General features: G+C 39.8%; 2 protein-coding genes across 2 annotated transcripts in view; one reads left to right on the top strand and one right to left on the bottom strand.

The window, feature by feature from the left end:
- The window catches only part of MAP3K5 (mitogen-activated protein kinase kinase kinase 5), a 171210-nt gene that overhangs the window by 4889 nt on the left and 140119 nt on the right, over positions 1-26202 (bottom strand). The window contains exons 16-27 of the mRNA XM_050949459.1: positions 23926-24053; positions 20629-20765; positions 20069-20174; positions 18991-19148; positions 18315-18492; positions 17351-17371; positions 14298-14475; positions 14034-14202; positions 11234-11419; positions 6852-6957; positions 3705-3948; positions 1027-1139 (exon numbers count right to left, since the gene is read on the bottom strand). Of these exons, the coding sequence (XP_050805416.1) occupies positions 1027-1139; positions 3705-3948; positions 6852-6957; positions 11234-11419; positions 14034-14202; positions 14298-14475; positions 17351-17371; positions 18315-18492; positions 18991-19148; positions 20069-20174; positions 20629-20765; positions 23926-24053 (1724 nt within the window). The remainder of the gene's footprint in view (positions 1-1026; positions 1140-3704; positions 3949-6851; positions 6958-11233; positions 11420-14033; positions 14203-14297; positions 14476-17350; positions 17372-18314; positions 18493-18990; positions 19149-20068; positions 20175-20628; positions 20766-23925; positions 24054-26202) is intronic.
- PDE7B (phosphodiesterase 7B) overlaps positions 1-26202 on the top strand; it is a 708282-nt gene that overhangs the window by 638004 nt on the left and 44076 nt on the right. The window lies entirely within an intron of this gene.

Raw genomic sequence — 26202 nt, 5'->3', positions numbered from 1 at the left:
GATTTAAGTTGGTAACGTGGTACAATCTGTGTGTGTAGACAAGGCCTTAGACAAGACTCATACTGCCCTCAATGTGATTTTACCTGAGTAAGGCTTCAGGACCTGGAACTGTACTATTTTTATAATCCCTGTTTTGCCAGAGTTTCCACTCTGCTATAGAAATGCATTCCATGCTAAAATGTGCAAGGGCCTCCACCCCTACTACAAATAAGATTTCTATTGTTTGTTTGATTTTTAAAGCTTTTGCAGTAGTCTCTCTCTCTCTCTCTCTCTCTCTCAAGTATGGCTCTTTTCTCTTGAAAGTGGGACATGATCCTCTAAGTCCCTCACAGGTCTCTACTGATCCGTCCTCTATTTTTTCCATTTATTGTTCTCTTCCTCAGTGCCCATGTGAGGAGCACATAGTTTTTTGACAGCAAAGATCTGGACTCTTCACTTCTGAATCAACCAGTAAAGTTGCTGCACCTCTTCAAGGAAGTGAACATGATAACTTAATGAATCCGTATGCTGCAGTTAAGAAACAAAAGGTGAAATCCTGGCCTCATGGAAGCCAATGGCAAAATTCCGACTGATTTCAACATGACCAGGATTTCATTCACAATTACTAGATAAATTATGCACAATGCTATTCTAGAACTCCAGCCCTTTAGCTCCAAAAACATCCAGCTTCTTCAGCTAAAATAATTCTCGAATACCTGGTGTTGATAATAGGTTTTACACACACGCACACACACAAACACACACCCCCACACCCCCTTCCTTCCCTCCCTCCCTAGTAATGCATAACCACAGATCAATAGTATGATTTGAGTTATACAACACTTGCTTTTACTGTGGATATAGAAACAAATGAAGTAACTTATTTCTACAGCATACTTGCTTGATTCTACACAGTCTTGGCTAGGAGAAATGTGGTGAAAGACCTTTACTGATGCTGGGCCAATGAAATACAAAAGTTTGGCTGCCACAGCCTTCTTTTGTAGTTGCTGTGTGGAACAGTTTCTTTTGAAATCTCTACTCACTGACCTACTCGCTGTGACCTAAGCTTCAGGTTTTTGATCTCTTGATCCTTTTCTTCTATAGCTTGATGCAAAAGGGCGTGAAATTCTCTCTCCTTCTGCACTAACTCTTCTAGTAGCCTGCAAGGGGGAAAAAACATTGATTTTTAAAATTTAATTTCATGTTTTCAACCCTAATACACATGTAAAAATATAAATATCCAGTATTCTAGTTCTAGAGTTTGGGCCTTTCAACAAAACTAGTTTGAAGCATTCATAGCAAATAGGAGCTGCACAGAAACTTTCAGTGAAGCTTCAGCAACTCAGCATTCCTACTTAACTGAATCTGGTTCTTAAAGAAAAAAAATAAACAAAGCAATTGGGTAATGTGTTCAGCTATGGAGGAAGGAGTGTCATCGAGGTCAAAACCGTTAATGGACATAGCGCTAAGTTGTGTCTTTAAGACATTATGCTTCATAAGGTGCAGGGCTGCTATACCTACCGCAGCAGGAGCTCCTGAAAGCACGGCATTAAAGGTAGATGCAGCTGGAGTGTGGCCACAGCTATACCTCTTGAAAGGGTGTTGCACACATTGCCTTCCAATGGGAGCAGTCCCTCCCTGCCCTCTTTGTAGAGTACAACATTGCTGTAAATTTTAGTCTAGATCAGTCCCTGCACTCCAAGTCCAGAGACTGGTTTTGTCCCCAGTCCTTAGTAGGTTTAAAGGGTTGGTGGTCACCTCCCTGCATCTTCTCCTAAATCTTAATCTTTTAGGATAAGATCTGTTTATTTTAGAGAGGATTGACTAAGTGGTGTCATGATGAATCATGTAAAATTAATATCTACAGAAGGTCAATTAATGCTTCTATTTAACCTCTCTCATAATACAAACACAAAGGGAAACCCAAAGGAAGTCAAAGGCAACAAAGTTAAAACTAATAGAAGGAAATAACTAACACCAGGCACCGTTAATGTGTGGAACTCATTTGGGCAATATATTGTTACAGCAAAGAGCTTAGTAAAATTTAAAAAATAAGACATCTGAACACTACACAGTTACAATAGATAGGATGCAAAGAATATAAATTATACTTTAGAGCGTAAACCTACTCCACTAACTCCCTGAAGTTAGGAAGAAACTTTCCCCAAACTTCCCCTTGGAAATGTTAGAGTATAATTGTCTATTATAGGGGTTTTACATCTTTCTCCAAAGCATTTGGTGCAGGCCCCCGTCAGATATGTGATAGTGGATTAGATGGACCATTGTTTTGATCCTAACAGTACATATAGTTTATTCCTCACCCATTCACCTGTGTTGAAAAATGTATCCATGGTCATCTAAATAGTTTACTACTTTTTGCCTTGCAAATGACCACCATATGCTGCTTATGCTAACAAAGCTTAAATAAATATATTTATTTAAGGGAAGTTTTCCATATAACTTATGGAAGGTGGTATTTTTGTATCTAATTATCATGACAAAGTTTTTGGTTTTGCATGTAAGAGCAGCATGTTGCTCACACCTTAATTTTTTTAAACAAAAACCAAAGAAACTAACAGTATATCTTTCATCCATTCTTAGAGTGAAAGGAATGAAACTTTATTCTGAATAGTAACATGTTGTTAGGATGCCACTCCCCATCAGAAACTTGGGCAGTAACGTGTGACCGTCTTAACCAGTTTCTTTTTAATTCCTTCGCTTAATGGAGATTGCAGAGGTTTTTGTATACGGACTTCTGAAGTATATTGTCATTGTATTATATATGGCAATCAGAATATGTCTTAACTATCTATTTATGTAAAGATGAAGATATTACATTGCAATATGAGAACTCACAAACGACATTTACTCTAACAAGAAAATGCAGAGCACTTTAATGCAAACAGGTAATTCAAGTGATGCTGAGTCACTAAAAAGCTTCTTTTGTCTAAAGACCTCAAATCAAGCTGAATCACACTGAGTTTCCTAATGTGCTTGGAAATGAAGTGTCATTGCCAAACATTTGAATTTAATCATCTATATAAAGGATGATAAAGAATATTCCAGCACCACAAGATTTGTCCTATCAAGATACAGTGTATATACACATTTTAAAATGTACAGACATATTTTTCAGTTAGTTCCTAAATCTGTATTTTCAGGCCTGGTTTTTTTTCATAAGGCCTTACTGTTCTCCACCTTCAACTATCTGAAAGAAAAATTTGTCTTTTTAAACAATTCAGCATCCTAGGGATCAATCCTGCTGTAGTGAATTCTGCATGCAAAACCAGACAAATGACAAGACTGGGCCCAGTTTAATTGTGCAGTGCCCCTGTTCAGATTTGTTCCCTGGGAATAACTATAAAAAGGAATAATGAGTTCTGCTTTTATGGAACCAAAATGTGTCATTTAACCATGAAGCATGAAAGGCAGGAATAGGAGAACCTTGGCAACAAGTTTAATAGTCAGTTAAAAACAGAGCACTCCTGAATGCAAGATTTACACTCATTTTTGTCAGCAGTGTACTGAAGTGAATAAGCCTGAAATAAATGATATGGATTTTTCCAAGCTCAGAGTTACAAATTACTGTTTATCATCAATTAAATGAGAAATGCACTGTATTATGGATTATCACAGCTGTCAGATTTGGAGAAACTATTTAAGAGTAAAGGAAAAAAGCATCAATCATAACAAATACACTTGGATCCCTAGAAGTCTAGACTTACCTATTTGTCTCTAATTTTAGCCTTCCCAACTGAACAGTCAGTGATCTATGAGCAGCCTGGGAATCGTGGGACACTGTAGAACTGAGTGTGCTCACACCTGAGGTAGCTATAGCATCTTCTATGACAATGCAAGGCCGTTGAATATTTTGATTCTGAGGCTCTTCATCATGATCTTCTTCAACTTCTATGTCATCCTGATCTGCTGTATCACTTTCAGATGCAAGACTAAAGTGTGGCCTCAGTTCTATTAGAAATAATGTTCATTATTAATAATCACAATAATAAAGTCATATTTAAATAATTATAGCTCATCCTAGAGTTTGATTAAACCATGCCTGAAAAATTTGCAGCAAAAAGTTGTAATTGTGTTTCCAAAGGGTTTAAAAACAGCTTAAAAATGCTGTGATGGTTTAGTACATTTTGAACATTAGTTGGCTTCTGATGATCATTTACAATTTCCAAGCAGTTAACAATCTGTACTTATTAATAGGATTCCAGATTTTGCTAGTATTTTTGTCATAAACCACGCAGAAATCCCAGAATTCACTGTGTGTGCCACATAAAGCAAACAAGGTGCAATACCTGCTCAAAGTTTGCAACATAACATGCTTGCATTTCTCTCACACAAGGCCGCATTCAAAACATACTGAAGTCAATGGGAGTCTCTCTGTTAACTTCAATACTCTTTCGATCAGACCCTTAAAACTAAAAAACTCCTCTAAACAACTATGTAATGGATTTTAATGTGAATAAAACAAAATTCTGTAGGCAAGTGATTTGGCTAAAGTGTTGGCTTCAAACATATGTCTCAAAACTTATTTCTTTATTTTGCTTTTCAGATTTACAGTGGAGTATTTGTTTTAAAGCCAATGGACTTGGTTAAATACAGGACAGAATAAAAGTCAGATGTTAATTCTGATATATTCTGTTTTCCTTTTCTTCCTCTGTCAACATCACTCTAGCTTCTAATCTTTGTTTTATATTTATTCTTGTTTTTGCTCCGATTTTAAATGGCTCCCTGGGGTATTCATTCCGCAGGTTGTCACTATTTGTATGAAGCATATTTAGCTACTTTTTTCCCTTCTCTTTTATACTGTTTATGTTTTGAAACAGAGCAATAGCTTTTGAGATTTATTTTTAATGACCAGTATCGCACACAGTATTTTAGGTTAAAGCAACAGTACCTATTAATTCCACTACCACCACCTTGGATTTACATTATATCCATCATGCGATGGATGCAGTCTTACATCTTCTAAATGCTCACTGCAGCTGCAAATGAGATTGAAGGCTTTAGGGATTTTTCTAAAATAATCCCCAAATCTCTTTCCTGGTCACTAAACTGGAGCACTTTCTGTACAGCAAACATTTCCCTTCTTTATTCTTTCTCCTCAGCTTATAATTTTTCATATATCTGACCTGAACTACAATTTTCAAACTCTTAAATTACCATAAATTCTATACCTGGGGGCAGGGTTCCCACTCTTCCAAATTTAGCATTATCTGCGATTAGGATTATTTTACTTACTAAAACCATTATCCCTAATGATAGATAATACTAAAAAAGTGGAGTAGCACTGTTCATTTTCACTTGTCAGAAGTCAGTTCTGACTATTGTATTAAAAGGGAATGTACTCTGCCTCCTGTTCCTTCCTTTACACTAACTACCAGTTCTTATCAGTTATGTAAAACATGTACTCCATTAGGTCTGTGGTATTCTTCTACAGTGTATAAACAAAGTAATGTCAATTTGCAAATTTCATCGTTAGTGATACACATCCTTCCTTTCCTCCTTCAACTGAGACTGGTTACCTCTAAGCCTTTCCCCCCCAAATATTCTCCTATTTGATTCTTAGGATGGGAGTTTTCAAAAGCACGGAGTGGTGGCCTGACTCTTCTCCCATTGAAGTGAACTGGAATTGACTTCAGTGGGAGCAGAATTTAGGTCAACACAGCACCATTAATACCAAGAAAAATGCACCATGCTTGGCAGTTAAGCTTACAAAAAACATTTCAAAGAAACATTCACACTTCTCTAGTCACTTTGTCATTATTACAGACCTATGTTTCTCCCCAAAACCATATTTGTGATGTGTGAAATTTACCCCTGTAAAAATGGCCCACACACAGGGCCAGCTCCAGCGTTTTTGCCACCCCAAGCGGCAAAAATAAATAAATAAAAAGCTGCGATCGGCAGCACTTCCGCCGCTGCTTCATTCTTTGGCGGCAATTCGGCGGCAGGTCCTTCCCTCTGAGATGGACTGAGGGACTTTCCGCCGAAGAGCTGGACGTGCTGCCCCTTTCTGTTGGCCGCCCGAAGTACCTGCTTGCTGCGCTGGTGCCTGGAGCTGGCCCTGCCCACACAGTAGGGCTCAAGTAGAATTTAAGTAGTCAAAGGGCTTGTGGAATAGCTCTATAAAAGGACAATTTATACCCTATAGCAATTGCAAGGAAAATTGCCAGTCCCTACTAGCCACTTTTTATGCTGCAAATGTAGTACGCCCAATAAGAATGCACCTGCTGTACTGCTGAATGCAGCAGGTTCATTCTAAAGTTCCACTGTTTTCAATGGAGGAAAGCAGCATAGTGGGTGTGGCAAACTGGAAACAAATGGGTTAGCATTTCTTTAACATGGAATCTTTCTCCTTGCCAACTCACACACAACAGAAGCCTACTAGCTGTAGCAGGGAAGAATGTCTGGTTACTACCCCTAGAGAGCATTTTTGGTCAGTGGAGCCACACAAGTTATTGTTACACTTCTTGGGTGGCCAACAGTCTGTACCTCAGAGCACATATTCAAAAGAGCTAAGTATGCTGGGTGCTGAGCTCTTCTGAACTCTCTTTCATATCCAATGTGTGGATGCTGAGTACTTGAAAAATCTGGCCCTCTAAATGCATCAATAAGTCTACTACTGGTCACCCATTTGTCACTTATTATATTATGCATCCTGGAAAGGTGCGCTCCAAAACAGCTGGGACAACTCACCTATGAATACTTGGTTTGTGAAACAGCTAATGCATGTCAACAAAGACAAAAGGAAGTCATTGCAAGTTTCAAAAGCTTTCGTGAAGCATCATGATTACAGCACGATTAAAAACATTTTAAGCAATCAGAGATTAAATGTCTGCTGTGTCAGAGTGACTTACCGGGGATCAGAATAGTAATGGCAGTCTGCACAGCTTTTCGAATTATGCTGTCTAAGGCAAACATCCAGTGCGGCTTAATGTTGTGATTTCGTAAAACTTTATTGACCTGATGACATAGAATGCAGTTCAGAAATCATTTTATCCCCAAAGCTGCACACAGCTGATAATATGATATTAAGCTCAGCTACACTGCATTAAAAACAGTGTTTTCTTTAAGTAACTTCATGGTGTCATTAGACAAGAATATATAATAGCAGTGTTTCCAACTTTTGCAATATTGTTGCAAGTCTTGTGACATTTGTATTTTTCTTAAAGTCTTAGCTCTTAGAGTCAGGTGGTTGCATGAGACTCTTAGCCTTCATTTTTAAAATGGTAAGATTTTAGCCTTCAGAGTTGTGGAGAAAAACTTTAAAATGTGAACCCTGATTGCTTCAGCACCACAGGGCAAATAAAAATAAACCTTTTAAAAAATCAAATCTCATGACTTTTAAGCCAAACTCATGATTTTTTTGGTGGGGGGTAGTGCTGCCTCATGATTTTTGACTGCTTTGGTTGGGAAGACTGTAATACAGTTATCTATTTTAAAATAAAGATGGGTGAACCCTCTTCAAAAAACAGCGTGAGGCTCTTCCCACTTGAATAAGAAAGGAGCAATTTAATACTAGTTTACTTAAATGGAATTTTGCTAATTCTTTTATTGCTTCTAGTCTGGTTTGGGAAGGAAAGAGGATGTGGGTTTTCTCTGAAATTTAAAAATATCTGTAACAAGTTAAAGATTATTTTAGATTCCTTTCCATTGCCTCTTTCCTCCTATTTTTTTTGGCCCAGCATAACCCTGCTGATTTAGAAGTGGTGGCTAATGAAATTATAGCCCCTTCCATATCTACTGTCCTGGTAGTGTCCTAGCTGCGTATTCCTGCAGTGTTGCCTTCAAAACTTCATTCTCAACTACACTCTTATTTCTCTGTAACTTATCAAAATCATTTTTCTGAGGCTGTTCCTTTCAAACTCTCAAAGGGCTGGAAGTGAGCCGAGAAAGGAGACAGCAAGGGTATGATGGGGTAGTGGATTGTTCAAAAAACTTTAGAAGGACACCTAGGAAAAGCTGACAGCAACAGCAGCCACTAGGTTTCACAAGCTGGCTCTCGAACTAGGCCACCATGGCTATACAGTAATAGCTGACAGGTGAAACCAACAGCAGTAGGACATACAAGGGAGCAGGACTCAAAACTTTTCAGCATGACAAATTAAATTACATTTAGAAGTTCATTCTAATAAAGATCCATAAATGTGTCATAGAAAAATTTCCTCTGTAGGGACTAATAGGATTTTTCTGTATCTTTTCCTCAGGTTTTATTTTGAAGGCACTTCATGAAAATAAGATCAGCTTATTTCTGTCTTCTGAAGATTGTCATAATCTTTTTACAGGAAATAACAGTGATGTCACAAAGATGATGATGTCTTTTGGGGATGGACACAACTTCAAATGAAGATGTGTTCTATTATTGCCCAAAGACAACTGTAAAATCTGTTCTCATTTCTTTATTACAATGCCCACTAGATGGCATTCTGTCATGTTGTAAGAGAATTGCTAGCAAGCTGAATGTACATCATAAGAAGAATGCTATGCTGCTGAATAAACCTAACCACAGGGTTCAGAAACCAGTCAGGCAAGGACTTGAGCACCTCCTGAGAGATGTATTGACGTTATGAAAGTTGAAGCTGCTCAACACCTGCCTGGAAGAATTCAGCACCTTGCAGGATTGAGCCTTTAATGAGCACAAAGTTCAAGCTGTTTTCCACACTGAAGAGGCACGATGTGACTTTGTCAAGGAACACAAACATCCACAGTAGTATGACTAAGCACTTTAGAATACAAAGCAAAACTTTTTTTCCCCAGTGCCTTGGTCAGGATATCCTGACTATCAGCCCTTATTATTACCCATACATCCTGAGAATAAAGGAGATAATTTCCCCCTTTTTGAGCAATATCCTGATATCAGAGAAGAGTCTGATATCTCCATTTAAGCTGTTTTTCTATGATAGAGGTCTGAGTCTACACAGCTCCCACTGACTTCAATGCTTTATCTAGATCCCCTACAACACCTGGATTCAAAAGGTTCCTGTTTTAACTATTTCCACTTCCCAGGAAATGGAGGAAGCCTGTCCTAAAATAAGCACTGTATTTGGAAGAGGAAAAGGTGACAGAAGAGAGGCTTGTGTCTGGGATGCTGAAGTATCATCACTGGGAGGACTGCCCTGTAACCAAATGATATACAATGGGACAAAAAACTCCTACCAAAAGAGTCACTATGTGGAAACAAACACTGACACTTACCATACAGACATTAAGTGCCACCTATTCTGATATCTCTAGAATGGTCCCTATTCTCACACACGTGTCCTGTTTTCTCTAATGTCAGTTTTCAGGATACTAAAATTGCAGAACTCTTTCTGATTGGGACCGCATAGCCAGCCAGATTCTTCTCTTAAAACATCCCAATTGCTGTAAATAGTGATTCTTGGCCATTTGCCTTCACCAATAAATTGCATGGTGATACAAAGCTGCTTCTATCTGAACTTCTACCTCAACCTCTGAGAGTTGCAGTGGAGGATGTGTTATCTAACTGCTTTGTTACCTCCATCGGGAAAGAGAAATTCCCAATAAACCCCGGCTTCTTCACTGGGACTCTTCTTGGTAGGATCCCAGGACTATTTTGTTTAAAGCCTTCTGTTTACTTTCTTTGTATGGCCTCTTCAGCAGGCCAGCTCATCATCTTTTACCCAATGACAGATTTTAAAGAACTTCCTCAGGTCAGTGGGCTTTCAAATCAAGATGTGGGTAATCTGTTAAATTTACTATGGGACTGAGTACAAGGTGGAACATAAGATTGTATGAGCAAGGTAGTGTTCAAATTGGAAATAAGATAATGTACATGCATCTGAAGTTACCACGACCAATGCCATGACAATAGTGAGGCAGCTGTTCTTCTGTACCCATTATTGTGCACATTAATGGAGTTCAAGTATTCTGAATTGTGCTATTTCATGCTTGTGACATCATTAGCCATTTTATACAAAGGGAATGAGTCAGGAGTGTACTGCAATTTATCAAACATTCAGAGATTTTTTTCATTCAGTTCATATGATCATGGCTTAGATTTAAAGGGGCAAAAGGCCTCCTGATTTGTATTGGATTAAATATCTGATATGGAAGCTTTGACTTTGTTGTGCATTATTAATGCTGCAGCCCGGGCTTGATCCATGACGTACTGCAAGACTAAACAGAACAGAAGGCAGGAGGAGGACATTCAAGTTGAAAAAACTCCATGAGGGAGGCAGGAAACTTTCCTACAATTGCTTTATTTTCTATGCTGGCCTTCTGGGGAAGTGGTATATAATTCTGTGCTCACTTACACCCTGTACAAGACCAGGAAACCTTTTCAAATAGTCTCTTTACTTTTGGAGAGCCCTAGATTTAAAATGTTTATGAGGGCATCACCTTGAGTGCCCTTCTTTTGTCTTTATGTCATTTTAACCTCATGGATCCAACCAGGGCACAAAGTCAGACTCTCCCAATAACAGTTATTCAGCCCCGAATGAAACAAGATAACTTTTGCCCCTTTAAAATGAGTGTTAGCAGAGAATTTGTAATAACATTTAAAGCAGGCTCTGGGACAGCAATATTGCTTTTTAATAAGATGGCTATTTAAAGGGACTCCATTTCTGTGTCCTAGTTATCATTGTGGGGATTGCCAGTATTACATTAGCTACGGGCATATAAAAAGATAGGCATTTCATCATAGTTTAGGGTGAAGGTTTACAACTCAGATTTGGCCAAATTTTGCTACTGGATCACTTGCATCAGGAGAGGAATACAATGGCATTATATATTATATTATATTATATATTATAAACTAGGTATGATTTAGTTTGTTGGGATTTTTTAAATGCATTAATTTCTTAGCTGAGTCAAGTCCAAGAGATCTGTATACATGCAGCACAATTTTGTATTTATTTACAAAGAAAGTCCAACCATTCCATTTTTAGGCTTTCCTACTTGAGGAATATGGTGTAATATTTTTAGAAGCATGCAGGACCTTCCTGCTGTTTATCAGTGAAGACGCATAGATCTTGGGGGCGGGAAATAGTGATTGCGGTCAGGACATACTTGCTGCCCAAAGGATCACATGGAAGCCAAGCCAAAAGCTGACTGTGGGCGGAAGGTTCCAATTGTTATTATTAGAATTGGAGCCCTCAAGTGTTCTCATTTGGGTAACTCTGGGCTGAGGTCAATAAATTTTCATCAGCTTATGCCAGTCTTTAATTTGGCCTTTTAACTGAGACTTCGTATAGCAAAACTTCTGAAAGTATCTACTTACAGCATCTTGAAAACCAAATAGCACCAACTGGACTTGACTAATACCGTGACTGTCAAAGTCTAACTCCAGTTTCAGTTTTGAAAGAGTGGTCGCAATGATTTTGCGATCAGTTGACCTTACAAATTCTCTGAGGCTGGCAACGAGAGTTGTGATGTGCTCCCATTTTAGTTTGGGTTCTTCAGCTCCCTGTTAAGAGGAACAAAAAGGAACAAATTCAGCCTAAAGCACATATCTTAAATTTTATATCCAATGGTTTTAACCAATATGAGTTGATGCACGATAAATAACCTTTGCCCCTCTACATTCCAGAAAATTTACCTCTAAAACGGACATTCCTTTAATTACCAAAAAATATATGCTGCACAGTCCCCCTCATTTATTTTATGCAAGTAATATATTTCAGCAGGATGTATGGAGAAAATGCATATCTCACTATTATTAAAACTTTTAGGTCCAGAGAGTGAAATTCATTCTCTGCTGAGGGCCACTACAAGGTGAAGTCCTAATTTAGGCCTTAAAGTAGGGCTTAAGTGGTTCTTCCTTGATGCAGAGAGCTTTGCACGCGGAGAATTTCATCCCGAGTGCTTAACTCCATGCAGAAGGTTCACCACAATATGGAATTTTCACACTACAGCTACACTTACATATGGCCTGAATTTTTCACAGACTACTATCAACATACTGTGGATATAATCAATTATCTGTCTCATTCATATGTGTGCTCACATTTCTGAAATCTCTACTTTATGTTAAAGCTTCTGTTAGCTAAGAATATACCACAATGCATGAAAGGTAATTTTTGGAGAATACTGCAGAAAGCAATAGGTATGGGGTCAGAGGATTTTTTTTTAATAGCTTTCAATTATGCCATCTGAAATTAAATCTGAATTACAATTGTGGGAAAAGAAATATGAAAATATCACAAGTCATTAAAAAAAACTCAAGGGGAAAAATTTTAGTTACTCACATATATTACAGGGAGTTATTTTGATTAATGTCAGATAAATATTTGAAGAGATACCTAACATTGATTTCTGAAGCAGAAGAGCACGTTGCTTTTTGCTTCCTGCTATTTTTTCCATTCTTCTGTCATGACTATGTCATGCCTCAGGAATTTCTCTGTATATAAATAATTTAGTTTTGTCCTCTTCCATTTATTTACATTGTTCCATTGACACATGCACTGATAGTTATATCTGTTATAACAGCACTTCAACAAATAGAGGTTCTTGGGCACATCTGTTTTACTTCCTCCAGTTTTTAACCCTTCTCTACCACTATTTCAGTGACTGATTCTACAAGAACTAGATAACCTCATTCTATTGTTATGGCAACAGTTTCTATCCACAGCAATAGTGCTAGGTACCTTTAGAAAGGTTTACCAAGCAAATCAGACATTTAAATTTGAAGCGTAATTTCTTGATCATACCTTTTTAAAAAACCTAAATACCATGGACCGTAATTTACATACAAAGCATGATTTAGAGCAAAGATATTCAGCCTTGAGAATGAAATGCAGTTGCAGACTGCAAAAACAATGACAAAAATCACAACATCTGACTACAGTGTTGCAACATTTGCAGTGTGATGAAGAACTGTTGATTATTCCACATCCTCCTGTACTGATACCAGAATGAATCACCCAGAGTAGTGTCAGGAGGTAATGCGTTATTATTGTGTGGCTTTCTGCAGCTCCATCTGACACTCTCTTCTCTCTCCCTCCACCCCCACTCCTAACTGCTGTGAGGGATGGGGCTGTTTGTTTCAATTGCTCCTTTTCATAGCAGCTTGAAAGGACAGGGATGTGTCTAGTTTATTTTACTTGGCACACCTGCTATAGTCTGACATGAGACCAGCTTGGGCAAAGAAACCAGCCAGATGCACAAACTCCAAAAGAGACATATGTAACTCTAGAGCCACAGGTTGAATATCCCTGGCTTACACTTTTGGAGTTGATTAGACTGATCATTACATATATTAAGCCATCATCCTTTATCAGTTCTGTTAGAAAAAATGTTGGATAAAATAAAATTTCATTAAAATGTTCATATATTTTCTTCCATTGTTCAACCAGGTGATATCTGTGTGCACACAGAGGCAGTAGTTATGAATAAGGTAAAATACAAATGTACCGCAACACAAATATAATTTTGGTGCATATTTTTATTATCAATATAATTGCACTCTCTCAAGTCCTACATTATATCAAGTATCAGAGGGGTAACTGTGTTAGTCTGGATCTGTAAAAGCAGCAAAGAATCCTGTGGCACCTTATAGACTAACAGATGTTTTGGAGCACGAGCTTCCGTGGGTGAATACCCACTTCGTCAGATGCATGGCGAAGTGGGTACTCACCCACAAAAGCTCATGCTCCAAAACGTCTGTTAGTCTATAAGGTGCCACAGGATTCTTTGCTGCTTTTACATTATATCAGCCACCTCTAGTTGCATCTATATCAGCCACCTATAGATGCATCTGACAAAGTGGGTGCCACAGGATTCTTTGCTGCTTTTACATTATAATAGCCACCTATAGTTGCATCTATATCAGCCACCTATAGATGCATCTGTCGAAGTGGGTATTCACCCACGAAAGCTCATGCTCCAAAACGTCTGTTAGTCTATAAGGTGCCACAAGATTCTTTGCTGCTTTTACATTATATCAGTCACCTATAGTTTATCAAGGCTTATTTTGTGCCTGACACCTGCTTTAATGTATATATTTACACATATCCATGTACATGCTTACTGGAAACCTGCAAAATTACATGCTATTTTTGTCTGCCAGCAAGTTATTTTACCTGAGCTAAGGCTTCCATTAAGTTCCTCACCACCTTCTCTTGGTCCTCTGTTAATATTCTGTGAAGAGTGGCTCTCCGTTCACTGTCCTTTTTTAGCATGAAGAACCCAGAATCTTTCTCTTCAGGTGAAGGAGGAGCACTATGATCCTCAAAATTCTCATCTGGGATGCTGAAAGTTTACATGATGAAAATTAACATTTAAAAAAAACAAAAAAAACTACATTCCTAATCCCTGAAGCAACATGAAGACTACATAGCTTTTACCTCAGAAAAAGGGACTGGATTCCTTTTGCATCTTTTTCTCCACATGATTTGGCTCTTGATTTGAAAGAGAATGGATCAATTTTTAAGTCTGTGTCAGGTGAAACAGAGCCATATTCACTGCTACTGCTCGTATCTTCTATCAGAACAGGAACAGGCAAAGATATGCTCCGAAGGTATTCTACTCATGAAGGAACAATCAGAAAATTAGTGTTTCAAAACCATCACAAATGGTCTAAGCTACAATGGCTATACCTTAATTCTGAAAAGAAAGTTATTCTTTTAAGATGAGGCAGAAAAGGTAAACTCCAACCTCCCACCTCAGTTACACATATATATATAAAATGCATTTTAAGATGTTACTTGAAAAGAGCTCTCAGCTACTGGAAGGAGTCACAACGTATTTTAGATGAAGAGTTCTTAGAGACTGGGACCATCTCAACTTACTGGGCATTATGGTCTTTACAAAGTTAAAATATAATAAACTCCCAGAGCTACAGTGCTTATGTATACATTCATTCCAGAGCACCTCTAAGCATTCTCTCAGAGTATTGTATCTCAGCACAGAGGGTCCGCCCAAGACCCTTGCAACAATTTAAGCCTTACATTAGGGGCCCAATCCTTCTCCCTTTGAAGTCAATGGCAAAAGTCCCATTGACTTCAAAGGGAACAAATTTCAAGCTAAAGTGGTGCTAGGCCAGGTGTGGGCAAACTACGACCTGCAGGCCGGATCCGGCCCCTCAGGGCTTTGGATGCAGCCCGCAGGATTGCCCCCTGCGGCACCACGGGCCCTGCGCTGTTCTCCAGAAGCGGCCGGCACCACGCCCCTGTGACCCCCGGGCGTTGGTCTTGCCTCCAGGCACCACCCCCGCAGCTCCCATTGGCCGGGAACAGGGAACCACTGCCAGTGGGAGCTTCAGGGGAGGTACCTGGAGGTGCAGCAAGGGCAGCACACGTGGATTCCTCCCCACCCACCCCCAGGGGCTGCAGCACTTCCTGGAGCAGCGCGGGGCTGGAGACAGGGCAGGCAGGCAGGGAGCCTGCCCTGGCCCCAGTGCACACCGCTGCCACCCTGGAGCCCGAACCCCTCCTGCACCTCACCCCCCAACTCCCTGCCCTGAGCCCCCTGCCTGCACCTCGCACCCCTCCTGCACCCCAACTCCCTGCCCTGAGCCCCCTTGCACACTCTGCACCCTAACTCCCTGCCCTGAGCCCCCTCATACACCCCACACTCTTCCTGCACCCCAACCTCCTTCCCTGAGCCCCCCCTCCTGCACCCCAACCCCCTGTCCTGGCCCTGCATACAATTTCCCCGTTCAAATGTGGCCCTCGGCCCAAAAAGTTTGCCCATCCCTGTGCTAGGCCCTTCACGCAAGCCCTCTATACTTAGCTAAATTTCACCCTAGGTGAATTTGGAAGATAATCCAGAGTTGGTGTTTTTGGACAAAAGTGTGACACATGCAAGTTAACTCTGAGTTAGCTTCTTCTATAAATAGCACACTTGCTGTTGCAGAAAGAAGGTTCTGAATTCTCACTCAAACTTAGGGTGACCAGACAGCAAGTGTGAAAAATCAGAATTGTGGGGGAAGGGGGGAAATAGGTGCCTATATCAGACAAAGCCCCAAATATCAGGACTGTCCCTATAAAATCAGGACATCTGGTCACCCTATTCAAACTCTTATATGGCTTCTCAGAGTTTAGGTAATTGAAAAAATGATTAAAAATTAAGACAAAGAGTACTGTTCCAAGCAAACGTCCCTCTGACACCTTGCTGTTTCAGGTGTCATGCACCATTTCGACTGGAACTATTACTATAAACAACAAGGCAGGTCCATGATAGGCAAGATATTAGCCACCTGCCCTGTCAAACCGTAACCTAACCTGATTATATACAGCACTGGTTCTCAACCAGGGATCCACGGCCCCCAGGGGGTCCACGAGACCTTTCAAGTGGGCTGTGGAGCCTCGCGGGGTTGAACCCAGGAAGCATGGGGCTGAAGCCCTGATCCCTGGCACCCTGCCCTCCCCCCACCCGCCTCTAAGCACGGGGCTGAATCCCAGAGGCCTGAGCCCTGGTGCTCCCTGTGGGGCAGAAGCCCTGAGCCCCTGGGCAGAGTTGGAGACATGGAGGGCATTGCCCCCCCTTCCCCGCCAAGTGCAGCACAAAAGCACGGCAGTCTCAGGGGCAGCTCCACACTTCTCCCCACCTCCTCTCCCCACCACCTGGCCAGGTCGGAGGTGGGAAGCAGGAGCCAGGTAGTGCGGGGCAGCTGCTGCTCTGGCTGGTGCCATGGAGCAGGCAGCAGCATTCCCTCTTCTCCTAATGGTGACCACACTGAAACTGCTCCTCAGCTCCCAGCCCACTTCGCTCATGCAACCAGTAAGAGCCGCCTGGGCAGAGAGACCTGGCTCCGTGGCTGGCAGAGCCCTCAGGGAATAGGGACCGCAGGGGAGTCCTCCCCAGCACAGAGCTCCTAATACGCCTCTCGCTACACCCTGAGCTACCCCTGCCCGCACACAGCCCTACCTAACCCCTCCCTTCACCCTAAGCTGTTTTCAAACTTTTTGAGCTAAATCTCACACCTCTGAGTTACGATTTTTGGTTGCGTGCCCCCGCAACCCAGACCGGCTGGGTGGCCTGCTAAGATAAGTCAAGGAGTGGAGGTAGCGCTTCCTCCCTGGACCCTGCCATGCGGAGATGGCTCGAGCCCCACTGGACCCTGCCCCCCCCAAAAAATAGATGTCAAACTATGCTTGTGCCCCAGGCCCCACCCTGAGACACTCCCCCCCCCAGTCCCCTGCTGGGTCCTGGAGTTTTTATAGCATGTTGAGGAGTGCCTCAGACAGAAAAAGGTTGAGAACTCCTGATCTACAGTACTTTAAACCTATGTGATCAGATTATGGCTTCCTAGACTGTTCAGTTTGATAACTGTGTCCAATTATCTCATCTGTGCAGTTTCTAGGTGTGGTAATTTACTGCAGAGTGAGTAAATGATTTTCGTTCTATCAATATAGTTACACGTTTTGAGGAAAAAATTTAGAATATTAAAACTCACCATTTGAGTAAGCTGAAAGAGCTGTGGGAGGAAAAGCAAACAAAAATATTCATCATATGGTAAATTTAACTGAGCAAACATAGTGTAAGTAATAAATTATTTCCTCTCAGTTGTACTGTGCATGCTAACAATATCTAGACTATCATTTATCTAATCAGTCTCTGATTGCATTTGAAAAGAGAAATTGGAATTTAATCTATTTTTATTCGTTGTTTTTTTCTCCAGACAAGTTAATATGGTGATCTAACATTTCTTCTTTATTTTAGGTATCTTGATAAAAATGTTTTCTTAAATGCAGCAGGCATTTTTTTCCACATTTAAATAAATACATCACTTGTGCTATCAAAGAAACCACTTGTGCTCCACAATTTAAAACAAAAACCAAAACCAGTGGTATAATCTGTATAATAACTTTGTATACAGTAGCTAAAGTAAGAAGATTCTTCTGTTCAGTTTAAGTTTAAAGTAAATTTCAAACATCTTAATATTTCTAGCAATGGTAACACTTAGAAAAAATGAATCTCATTTTGCTTTAATGCCTGTCAAAGAAATCAAAGCTTTCAACAAATTTTGCAGTCTTTTATATTAAACCATTTTTGCTTTGTAATAAACAAATGTTGCTTATTAATCGGTTGTGCAAGTATGCTTTAAATTAGAACATTTCTAAGGACTTTCTGAAACTATATAAAATACTTTATCTGGAACATTTCCATACAAGTGGTGATAGAATTATGCTCTTACAGAATCATAGGACTGGAAGGGGCCTTGAGAGGTCATCTAGTCCAGTCCACTATTATAGATCTGTTCTGCTTCCATAGGTCATAGATAAATAGAGGTTTACTGCTGAATATTCATCAAGACAGAGGATACATTGCTTTAGTCTCAGAGGTTATGACCTTGATTATAGGAAACAGTCTCTTTAATGAGGTAAAATCTACCAGATACATCTCAGTGATACAATTACCTGAGAGTTTTGTTTGAGATTTTCTCTTCTTGCTTGAAATCTTTAAAAACTCATCTACAAGTAGTTCATTAGCAAAAGTTCGTTTGTCAGGGTCTGGTTCAAAGCAACGCAGTATGAAGGCTTTGGCCTCTGGTGACATGGATTCAGGAATCTCTGGGTGTATTTTAAACATTCCCACCTGAGAGAGATGAAAGAGTAAACAAAGAGAAATCAGAAGTCTTTTCTTATACATGTTGCTATCTGCTTTTGATACAGACTGACTAAAACCTCTTCCTTAAAACCTACTGAAATCAATGAAACAAAATCACCATTAATGACCTGCATTTTACTAGAATATCTGAAAAATTCTCTTGCTTCCAAAGAGGGTCTCATAGAAAGAGGATGCACTGCTCACTGGCTCACCATGTTAAAATGGAATAGACATAAAAAAAATTTAACAGATTTGTGAACAGCCTTTTGTTGCTTCATTTCTGTCTTCTTCAAAACAATACAGCACTCCCCCTCAATTGAATCACATCAGATAACACATTCGTTCTAATATGCTCATTAAAGAGGCACTTCCGTTATCTTATCCTTGCTGTTCTCCCACTCTCTGTCTTTTAATACAGTCATAAGATTTCCTTTGTTTACAAAAAACAATGGACCTGAACAGAACAGTCTAAGAAAGAGGTTTTACCTTAAACATAGCTGCCTGTGGCTCTCCCAGTTCATAAAATGGAGGCTTTCCTGTGGCCATTTCAATGATGGTGCACCCCAAAGACCAGATGTCGGCAGCTTTCCCATAGCCTCGTGGCCCTTTGTCTATTATTTCTGGTGCCATATACTGAAGGGTACCTGATTAAAAACACACTTTTTAAAGTCTAAAACTCAGATGATGACGGAGGCAGCTAAGGACAGGGGAACCATGTGGATGGGCAGGGAGGAATGTTAGTAATTTTAAAAAAATTATCCTCAGAGATTCCAAAAGAATACTTTTAGTTAAGGCCAAAAGTGAATGATGTTTGCTACTGATCTGATCTGAAGTCAATGTTGAAACTCAATGGACTTCAGTGGGCTTTGGATCAGGTCCTATTTTCACACAGTCACATTATATACCAACAGAAAAAATTAGGAGGGCAATTTTGAATTGGAATCAGAGATGAAAAGGAACTGATTAGTGAGGTGATAGGATTCTACTTCTTGGAGTGAAAGACCAATTTAACCATAGCATTCTGCACTCTCAAATTCAGAGAGCAAGAATTTAGCAAACACTGAAAGAGGGAACTGAAATACACACGTTGAAAAGTGATTATTAATTATATATAATACCCACAGCTCAATAAGTTTGAGTTAGGTTTTCAAACAGGAGGAAGATCAAATTAAGGACAAATTCTTGAGGTGGAGTTAGGCAGACTAAGCAAACAAAGGAAAAGTTACTTTTGGGTCAGTGAGGAAGCAGGATTAAAAACTGTGTACACAAGAATGATAATCAGGAACCTGGGGAAAAGAGGCCTATCTTGCCTAGGAGGATTTGAATCTCTCAGTAATGTCAGCAATGGCATTCCTCTCTACCAGCGCATACAATTCAACTTACTAAGATAAAGTTTATAATTTTAAGGTTAAGCAAGTAAAACAAGCCCATTCCTCCATCTACTATATACATTGATTTGAAGTCCAAGGAGGTTCTGCATGTGAAGCAGCTGCAGGATCTGATCCTACATTCATAACTATTCTTTTCCTTTCAAATTGGAAGACAGTATAAACTAGATACATACCAGTGAAAGTTTCAGTACACGGATTGATCCCCGCAAGTCTCTTTGATGTGCCAAAGTCTGAAATCTTTAGAACTCCACTGTATGTGTTGATAAGCACGTTATCACCCTGAAGGGCAAAACATTTAGACCAATTATTTTTCTCTAGTGACTGTTAATGCAAGACACATTTTCAAAGTGTATTCTTTATACACAATAATTACTCTAAAGGGGTATTTAAGGTGGGGGGGGGGAGAAATCATTGTTACTGCCTTCTACAGTTCCATTTTAAGGTGCTCCCTTCTCTAAAGTGAAACATCAGGACTTGTGTATGCCTCCCCATCTACAGAATTACTGTAAAGAATACTGACAGAGGGAAGAAACATCAAAGATTCACAAGATTCTTCCAACTTTTTCAGAAAAATGATTTCCTATTGTCAGGTCTGCATTAAGAATCTTATTGTGGAAGCTCCTTCTTTCCTCCCAACCCTCTATAACTCTTTCAAATCAAAAATACTCTGCGGAAAGTTGGGAGTTTTCCCTGTTCAATGAACCCATGACTGTGATTCATAGCACCTTCTCACCTTTATGTCTCGATGCACTATCTGATTATCATGGAGGTATTTTAATCCTTCAAGAATCTGCTTGGTGTAAAAACCAATCGTCTGCTCGTTATCTTTTAGTGGTCCCCATTTTGAACGCAGAAGAGCAGAAAGGCTGCCTATAATTTTTTTGGGGGGAAAAAAAACAGAGTAAACTTAGCTCACAGATTGTTCTTTCTGGCCTTAGCTTGTGCCAAGCAATAAATGTAACCACACAGTAAATGTAAAGAAACAGAATACACCTTTACTAAAATGTAGACATCCTCCATAACACCAAACGTTCTTACATTTATCTATAATCAAACTTTTAAAAAATCTGTATTTCTTTTCATTCATGGTGATCATTGGCTAAACAGTACTCAGTGTTGTTGCTTTTAAATAATGCCAAACAAACTCAAAACCAGCACTGAGCTCTCAGGAAAAAAAATCAAGCAAGTCTCAACTCCTGACACAGCACAGTTGGTGAACTTTCCTCACCAAAACTCTGTCCGGCCTCCGTCCCGATAAACAATCGTCCTATAAAATTCTACACCCTTCAGATACTTAGGCAAAAGGATAGGCCTTGAAGTATGCACTTCCAGGTCAACAATCCCAGACCAAGAGTGTGGAAACTTGTTCCATAACTACAGGCCCCTCATGTAGAATGCTTTACAATCAGTCTCCTCCTTCTTTGTTAAACCAGGAGGAATCCAATTTGAATAGCTCCGCCAACCATAGCTGGAGCAATATGGCCTAGGGAGAGATGTGGTCTTTCAAGTAAGCAGATCCCACATCATTTAGTATACTGCTAATCAAAGTCACACTTCTTTGCCTGTAGAGAAGCAGACTGAAAGGAAGCATTAAGTAAATGTCTCTAAGTATGTGTGGAGAGATTTTGTAGAAAAGCTTAATTCAAGGGATAGATTTTGTATTTAGTTCTAACTGCTCATTTCACGTAGGAGTGAGTTCCATAGTCCAGACTGGGCTTCCATGAAGATTCTATCGCCTCCATCCATTTACCACCTTCTCCCAACAGTTTCATATTTCCAGTGGAACGTAAGTGCTAATGGAGGTCATGGTCATAGAAGGAGAGGTGCCCTCTCAGATAGCTACAGCCAATACTATGCAGAGTTTATATTAAAATAGAGACCCTGACCGGGACTTTGTATTCAATCAGGAGCCTGAGTAAAGAGCAGAGCACTGGGGTGGTTTGCTCACAGGGATCTGTACTGCTCAGCTGACAAGCTTCTACAATCTCTACTAGATGAAGCTTTTGAAAGATGAAAGGTATCATTCCTAGATATGAGTTGCAATTAACTGAGCCTACAGGTCATGAATATGTGGATTACTACAGCCAGGTTTGTGCTTAATAGGATGAGGTGCAGTCTTGTAGCTAGTCACAGATAGAAATGTGTATTTTTTGCAGACGTGGCAATTAGGGCCTCCACATACAATGCGAATTAAGAGATCCTTGACTTTAAAAAATCAGCAATGCCTTCAATCAAAGATGATATTATGGAGGAGGAAACGTCTTCAAATCACTTCCTTTTTCCTACCAGCATCACTTTGTCTTGCCTATATTAAGTTTCAGGCAGCTGATCTTGATCTAGATTCTTCACCTCCCCTTGGCATTTGAAAAGCTCTGAGTTGGTGGTGGCTACATCTCATACGACGGTGGTGTATAACTGGGTATTGTCTGCACATTGCTGACATTTCAGACAGCAAACCTGCTCCCCACATGGTTTTATTCAGATGACTGAGATGGTAGCATGACTGATCTGTGGGATTTCTCAAGTGATGAATAGAAACAAAGAATTGCCCATCACAACCTTCTGGGTGAGGCCTAGCACGAAGGACTCTAAATATACTTGGTAATTTCAGTGCATCCCTGGAGCCTCTTTGGCAATCAACTAGACTGAATGCTTCAAAGAAGTCAATGAGGATGACTGTGGATTGTTTCCCCATTCTATATACTGGAGGAACTCATCTGTCACAGCAACAAGTGCTGTCTCCATACCATGCCCTACTCTGAACCCTGATCAAGTTGGATCCAGGCACCTTGGCAACAATTGCCCAACTATGCTGGAAGAAGCACAGGTGACACTGGATGTGGTTTAATTAGGCCACAACTTTATTCTTAAATGTCTGGGAGTACCTGGCAGATAAAATTGTATAGTGTTGGTCATTCCATAATCATTTCAATATATACCCAGGGACTTCCGTCAGCCCTCTTACCCATCCTGGTCCCCAGCCAACCCCACTCCCTGAACGAGGGTTGAGGGGAGCCTACAAGGGAGGAAGGAGTTGGCTCCCTAACATACCAGTCATAGGAGCCCTGAATCTCCTTTTCCTTTCCTTTAAAGAATACCACCTTGAAATCCTTTAGCAATCCATTTTATCGGATCACTGTATCCCTTCCCCATGGGGTATCTGCACTGGACATGTAACACAAGGAGGTGCCAGCAATTAGCTCAGCTGCCTCCCCTCCATACCTAGCAGGGTTCCCAAACATATCCTAACACCCCCTTTAAAATCAGCCAAAAACATGTTAGCTCCCAAGTCTGAGATGTGGGCCCCATACATCCTGGCTTTTCCTGCACTGACATGGACCTATATAATCCCTCCTCTCAGCCAGTCACCTATGGGGAATGGGTAAGGCTCCTCACCCTGACCTGGTCTGCAGCTGCCTCAAAGTCACTCCCAGACTCTCCAGCCCATAAAGCGGCAGACACCTTTTCCCAACAAGCCAGACAACAGCCCCCACTGCTTAATGTGCAGTGAGGTCATTCTAGCCTTTCCTATTAGCTATACCAGGGGTAGGCAACCTATGGCACGTGTGCTGAAGGTGGCACACAAGCTGATTTTCAGTGGCACTCACACTGCCTAGGTCCTGGCCACCGGTCCGGGGGGCTCTGTATTTTAATTTAATTTTCAATAAAGCTTCTTAAACATTTAAAAAACCCTTATTTACTTTACATACAACAATAGTTTTAGTTATATATTATAGACTTATAGAAAGAGATCTTCTAAAAACGTTAAAATGTATTACTGGCACGTAAAACCTTAAATCAGAGTGAATAAATGAAGACTTGGCACACCACTTCTGAAAGGATCCCGACCTCTGAGCTATACAAATCAACTCCCTAGTCTGTTCAAACCATCAACTTTACCAGATGCAGCCTTAGTGCAATTTCCATACAGAAGTGTACATTTTTAAAAAATATTATTCACACAAATTTACTCTATTGTTGCAGTATTCTAAAATTTTATATTTTAAAATATTTTAAAAAAAGCACTTACCCCCTGGCACCTGTTCCATGAATATCTTAATAAAATTATTCTCACTAAGGGAACCTAAGTACTGCACAATGTTCTTGTGCTTCAGATGCTTATGCAGGGCGATTTCTTCATGTAAAGGCTGGGAATACCTGGAAGTAAAGGAAATTTTCATTTAATAAAAAGCTGGATGTTGTACCTGAGGTCTTGTGAAACATGTACATTGGAATGTTGTACACAATGCTACAATACACGTTACTAAGAACACTTATGATTGTATATACTGAAAAATAAATTGGCACAATAAAGGCGGTCATCCAGAGTTCGTGGAGAAAGAAAGTATGCTCCAAGCCAAATCAGCCAGAATAAGCAGTTGGGCAAAAAGCTCAATGCCCAAATATATCAACTAGTCCATCTACAATGAAAATTCAAGCGTATGTTCTTAGATTGATAGTCTAATTTAGATGAGAACCTTGCTAAGTAGGAGACTTATTTGAAATGTCAGCTCTGGACATTTATCACAGACAAAGAACAGCATATTCTCTTCATGGAGAGATGCTCACTAGAGCTGGTTGGGACATGTTCACCAAAATGTAATTTTGTCAAAGCCAAAATGTTTCACAGAGTGGTATCAGTTTTGATAATATTTTCACTGGGAAGATTTCTGAGGTCCAGGACTGACTGGTCACTTCTCATCCAAGGGAAACAGAGACCTGAACTGAAAATTTGAGCTTTTCCATCCAAAACCAGCTTGTGTGACACAATGCCACTTCACAAAAATTTTCCAACCATTTTGTTTTCATTCCAATGCAGAACAAAAACAAATTTCAATACCTTGAAAGTTGTTGAGAAAAAGAATTGTCATCCTTCAGGCAGGGCTAGTGCTCACTTTCCAATCCTTTCAAATTGTCTGCCTGATTTTCTGTTTTCTCGGGAGGAGCCGAGAAAGTATATCAAGACTCTTGAGTGCTAGCTTCCATTAAGCATTAACATATATGTCCAGATTGTCAAAAGAGCTCAGCAAGTCGGGCACTGACCTCTTTTGAAATAGTGAGGATTTTTGCTAATCTGGAGTTTATTCACGTACCTCAATAGATGTTAAGGCTTTCTGAAAATCTGACCCCAAACTTTGGGAACTGAGCACTTAAAAATCTTCCCCCAGCTGTGTGTTGTGGACATTGAGAGTACTGAACTGGTATTTTGTCTGTTACAAAACCTAGCTTTATAGGGATGGATAGATTTTTCAAGATCAGAAGGATTTTTTTAAAAATCATTGCTACAGGTAGGATTAATTTTATTCCTATCAACCACGGCAATCTTCTTTTAAAATAGAGTGATTTGCCATTTTCATTAAGTTTTTGAAAAATCAATTTTAGTTATAGCTTTTGGTAATTTTTTTAACATAACTATGAGGTGTGTCTGAATGTTACTTCTTATATCCATTCCTTCTGGTCACGTGGGAAAATGTCATTTTTTAAAGAAGACAAATTTGCAATACATGGCTAATTTCTTGAGCACAACAGCACATCAGAACCCAGGGATTAATATAATTTTTAAGAGCCTAAATAATGCAACAATTTAATACAGTGGGCTCCATTAAAAAAATGACTTTTATTGCATGGCAGCATTTAGGCTTGTTCTGATCTTTACCACAATATTTGTGGAATTTCCCATACTTAGAATAGGAAATATTGCAAACAGCATGATGAACGTAATTATTCTTGATGGTAAGTATCCAGTTTTTAAATGGAACCCATTGTATGTAATTTACAATTTAAATACAGAAGAAATTTCACAGCACAGACTGAATCTGAATGAAAGAGGGTGTGTAATAATTGTATTTTTCAAACCGTTTATTCCAGCTTTTATGTAGGCTTCACTACAAATTATGTGTAAACAAAAACTGAAATGCAGCTCAGGTTCAACATCTCAAAGAACCCTACAAGTAACTAATACCAGGGTGTTCTGCTGTGGTTAATTATAGTTGTTGGCTTCATTCAGTATGCCAGGGTATACTTAAAAAGGTGGAGCTGATCAGGAAATATTAAGAGGAGTCCAGCACAAATGAGATGCACCATGTCAGCAACATCTTTATCAGGAATATAAAACACATATATATGACTAGTTCAAAAAATGAAGAGTAACAACATAATGTAAAACACCACCCCATGAGATAGGGAAGAACTATTATCTCCATTTTACAGATGGGGTACTGTCCCACACAGAGTCTAAGTGATTTGTCAACAGTCACACAGGAAATCTGCTGTGGAACGGGGACTTGAAGTCAGGTGGCCAAAGTCC

This window comes from Gopherus flavomarginatus, chromosome 4 (assembly GCF_025201925.1).
Source record: "Gopherus flavomarginatus isolate rGopFla2 chromosome 4, rGopFla2.mat.asm, whole genome shotgun sequence".
NCBI classification, from domain to species: domain Eukaryota; kingdom Metazoa; phylum Chordata; order Testudines; family Testudinidae; genus Gopherus; species Gopherus flavomarginatus.
This window is presented reverse-complemented; position numbering and strand designations above follow the sequence as displayed.